This window comes from Hemibagrus wyckioides, linkage group LG15 (genome assembly GCF_019097595.1).
Source record: "Hemibagrus wyckioides isolate EC202008001 linkage group LG15, SWU_Hwy_1.0, whole genome shotgun sequence".
Taxonomy (NCBI): Eukaryota; Metazoa; Chordata; class Actinopteri; order Siluriformes; family Bagridae; genus Hemibagrus; species Hemibagrus wyckioides.
The window spans coordinates 21,672,337-21,676,374 of NC_080724.1; the positions used below are offsets into that span (position 1 = coordinate 21,672,337).

The following is a 4,038-nucleotide window of genomic DNA, read 5'->3' on the forward strand; positions in this document are numbered from 1 at the left end:
GCGTAGAGGAAGAGCTTAATGCTGGATGCACTGGTTAGCGTGGTGCTGGCGAGCGTCTCTTTTCCTCTCTCTCTCTCTTTCTCTCTCTTTCTCTCTCTCTCTACATATACTATATCACTATCCTAGTCACTTCCTTTTTTTTCTAGTTTCTCTCTCTCTTTTCATCCGTAGCATTAGGTACACTGTGTCATTAGCACTACTTTATAGCATCCCCAGAGCCGACAGCACGACAGGTGTGCGCAGGTGCTCCATTCATCCATCGACACGTCTTTCGTTCTCTCTCACACACACACACACACGCTTTACAACAAGCGCTGTCATACTTCCTTTCATCAGTATTTACTCACATCACACAGGGAACAGACGTTTCTTTTTTATTCAAACATAAATTAGTTTATTGAAAACCCACTTCAAATGGAGATACAAAAAAAAGTCAAAATAGAGATACAATGGACCTGAATGAATAAAAAAGGAGTGATTGCAAAGCGTCTCTGTTACAGGATCACTGTATATATATAAATACACAATGTTTAAGAAGAAAAAAGGCACATGTACAGGCAGATTATCTCACTGTGGCTTGACGAGTCTCCGAGCGATTCAGCATTTTATTTATGTTTTACAAATAAAAAATCTTTGGTTTCTTTGCTGGTTCATTCATTCTCCTTTAACCATTTCCTCTGATGAATTGTCCCCCCATCCTCTGTGCATTTTTTATTATAAAATGTTATGTTATATTCAAAACGATGGCACCAACTCTTCTGTAGAGTCACTTTCTCTCACAATCATTGTGCTTTGCAACACGTTTTAGTGCACACTTTACATTTTATTCGAGTAAAAAAAAAGAATAAGAATAAACATTCAGAGACGTGATACAGATGTTTGGAAATAAAAGGCATTAGGGATGAGTGTTGGTACGATCTGACAGAGTTTATTGCTCTCTTTATTTTTCAGAGATGTGTGGAAAGCTCTACGGGGCTGAAACGTCTGTCGACACGCCGCCTCCGCTCGCACAGCTGTCCCAATACATCGCTGCAAAGTGTGTGGAGCATGGTGAGAGATACCCCCCTCCTTTTACACCACACACACACACACACACACACACACACTTCCCCCCTCTCCAGCAGCTGCACGCAAAAGGAAAGGGCCGGACCAGCCGGCACCGACGGGCATCTTGAGAATGAGGCGCACGGCCCAACTGCAGAACACAACCCCCACTGTTAACCTTCATCGAACTGGGTTAGGAAAACATTTCTCAGCATTTGTGCGACGTCTCCTAAATCTGTCTTTGTCTGCTATGAAACCCAGCGAAGAAAAATAAACACAACATAAGGCACTTTGGAAATTTTTCAGGGGGGGTTCGATCGAGAGGATATTTTTTGCTTCTCGCTTTTAACCTGAGTTCATCCTCCAGGTCAGGATCAGACTTGGGGCGGTGGTTAAACGCTAACCCTCCATCTTTGGCTGTGTGTGTGTGAGAACGTCTAGGCATTTTGGCAGCAGCTGGAGACGGTGTGTTTGTGCAAGAGTGACATGCGGCTGAAGGTTCGAGAGCAGGTGCCACACTGGTACTTTTTCACCTCTGAATGGGTTTGAAGGTGAGCTCGCAGATTGGAGCGGTCAGCAAAAGCACGGTTGCAGTGAGGGCACGAGAATGGACGCTCGCCTGAGGAGAGAAAGAGATGTATCTTTAGAATAAGATCAAACAGAAAATGCCATTGTTTTTAATGCTAACATTAGCAAGACAAGCAGCTGTGTTACACTTTATTCACAGTGAAATATGAGCTGCTTGTCACATTATATCAGTTATGCTAAATACTAATAAGCCAAAAACCTTTCCATAATGCTAATTGTTTCAATGTTGTGCTAATCATCAAGCTACTCACCAGTGTGTGTACGAATGTGGCCCCTGAGCAGCCACGGTCTGGAGAAGGCCTTGCCGCAGGTGGTGCAAACACACGGAAGTGTGTGTGAGCGGATGTGCATCTTCAAAGCTCCCAGACTGTTGTACTCTTTGGGGCAGTGTTTGCACCGGAAGGCAGCTCTTGTCGTGGTGCTGTCGGCCATGTTGGAATTTTCAACCAGGTTAGCGTTGGTGCCTGCGCTGCAATGCGAGAGCTGGTGGCGTGAAAGTGCGGCACGGCTGCTGCAGGAAATCCCGCAGTGGGCGCACTGGAAACGGTCCGAAGGATCCGGACTCGGGGGGTCGGAAGTCCTGCCTTCGTCTTCCTCGCCCGAGCTGGATGGAGAACTGAGGTCCAGTGGTGCGATAGAGGACGAGGTGGTAGGGGATGAAGGAGGGAAGGACAGTGGAAGAGCACTGGTGGTCCAGACCAGCGCCGCCGGGGTGTATGTGGTCACCAGCGAGCCATCCTCTTTGGTGGGTAGTTCTGCAAGCGGGTAGCGCTCTGGTACCATGGCAGAGATGGGATCTGGAGAAAAATGAGAAGGGGAGGAAGAAAAAAAGAGAGAGAGAGAGAGTCAGGTGGCTGTTCCATGGGGCTAATCCAGTTAAACGGTTAAGTTGTTTTGATGCACTGGTATCATGTTACAGTCAAATGGTCGATTTGTCACAAAGAAAGGCAGTTGGATTTGATTATTTAGAGTGTAGAGTTTGCCCACAATGCCATGGGGGCTTTTGGCGCGCCGCCACACCTTCCTCGGGGTGAATTTGCAATAACATTGACAAATTTGACTTTAGCTTAGTGTGAAAGGGTTTCAGTGGAAATATCTGGACATGACTTCATATGAATTAGATTAGCCAGGCTTGTGTGGTAATGTGTGTGTGTGTGTTTGTGTGTTTATGTGGACCTTCTGGATGCACACCAACTATGGGGTAATGGGTCTTATTTCCACCACTTATTGACACAAGAGTGCCAGAGGACTGCAGCTCTCTCTCTAAGTGCTAAACTAGATTCAGGAGGATGTAATTTGCAGCTTAGGACAGCAGCACCAATGGAAAAGAGCCTCTCTTAGGGGCGAGAAAAAATCCTGGTTTGAAATGTTAGCTGCTACTTTCAGGATTTGACATGTTATGTATTAATTAGGCTTCAAAACTAAAATACCTGACTAAAAAAGAAAAACTTGCTCATCAGGTTGTGCAATGCAAATATTAATTTCAGCATGCAAATGCAGTTGGGTTGGTGTATTATAACCGTTTCTTATGATTACTCAAAATCTCATGGATCAGGTTCAAGAATTCACAAGAAGAATATGGAATAAGCATAAAATCAGCAACAAGATCAAACCGCTTACAGGCTCCTGAAAGGCAAGAGCTTCGTGAACGAACTTGTCGAGTCTTGAAAAAAGTTTGAAATTGACACTTACCATTCTGGCTCTCCAGTTCGCTGTAGTTCGGCTTCTTGCTTGTGAAATATTTCTTCACCAAAAACGAACGTGGCATCTTGAGAGCTCGATGACCGTTATTCTCCTCCTCGGGTTGAATCCACTGCAGCCGTATTAAACACAGCTGCACAAAGTTTTAGAACCAACTTCTGGAATTGACCTCCAGGAAAAGTGGAAGTTCACCAAAGTTGGAAGAATTTTTTTTAAACTTTTTTTCGAAAAAGAAAATAAAACAAGTTCCTCTTGGAATATCCTCTAGATCCAAAGCGAATAGAGTTCTGTGGTATGTGTGATTAAAGTACACCCATTCAGCTCAAAGCTGGCTCTTCATATAACAGGGCAGGGGTGGAAGGGGTGTGGTTTGGAAGGGGCTGGGCTAGGCTGAGATTTGGGTGGGTTCGAGAAAAAAGGGGTGTGGTTAGTGATGGGGCTGGAGAAATGACTTGAAGTTGAAAAGTGATTGGGCTCAAAACGGGGTGGAAAAGGATTTGGGGTGGAAAGTGGGTTGGGCTTGAAAGTTGGTGAAGGAAAGATGTTAAGGTAAGAGATGGAAATGGCTTTTAGGATGGTTGAATTGGATTAAATAAAAAAAAGTTTGTATAAATTGGTTTGAGGTGTGAAAAAGAGGTGGAAATTAAATTAGATAGGAGAGATGTTCAGATATGGAAAATGATTTTAAACTGGTGGTAATGGGGT

General features: G+C 44.4%; 1 protein-coding gene across 1 annotated transcript; it reads right to left on the reverse strand.

Annotated features, from left to right (window-relative positions):
* Positions 1 to 382: 382 nt before the first annotated feature.
* snai1b (snail family zinc finger 1b) lies at positions 383 to 3,658 on the reverse strand. The gene is made up of 3 exons (XM_058410884.1): positions 3,325 to 3,658; positions 1,884 to 2,429; positions 383 to 1,663 (listed from the first exon to the last, which is right to left on the reverse strand). The coding sequence occupies exons 1-3, from the start codon at positions 3,398 to 3,400 to the stop codon at positions 1,482 to 1,484; spliced, it is 804 nt and encodes a 267-aa protein (XP_058266867.1). The 5' UTR covers positions 3,401 to 3,658; the 3' UTR covers positions 383 to 1,481.
* Between the last annotated feature and the right edge of the window lie 380 nt (positions 3,659 to 4,038).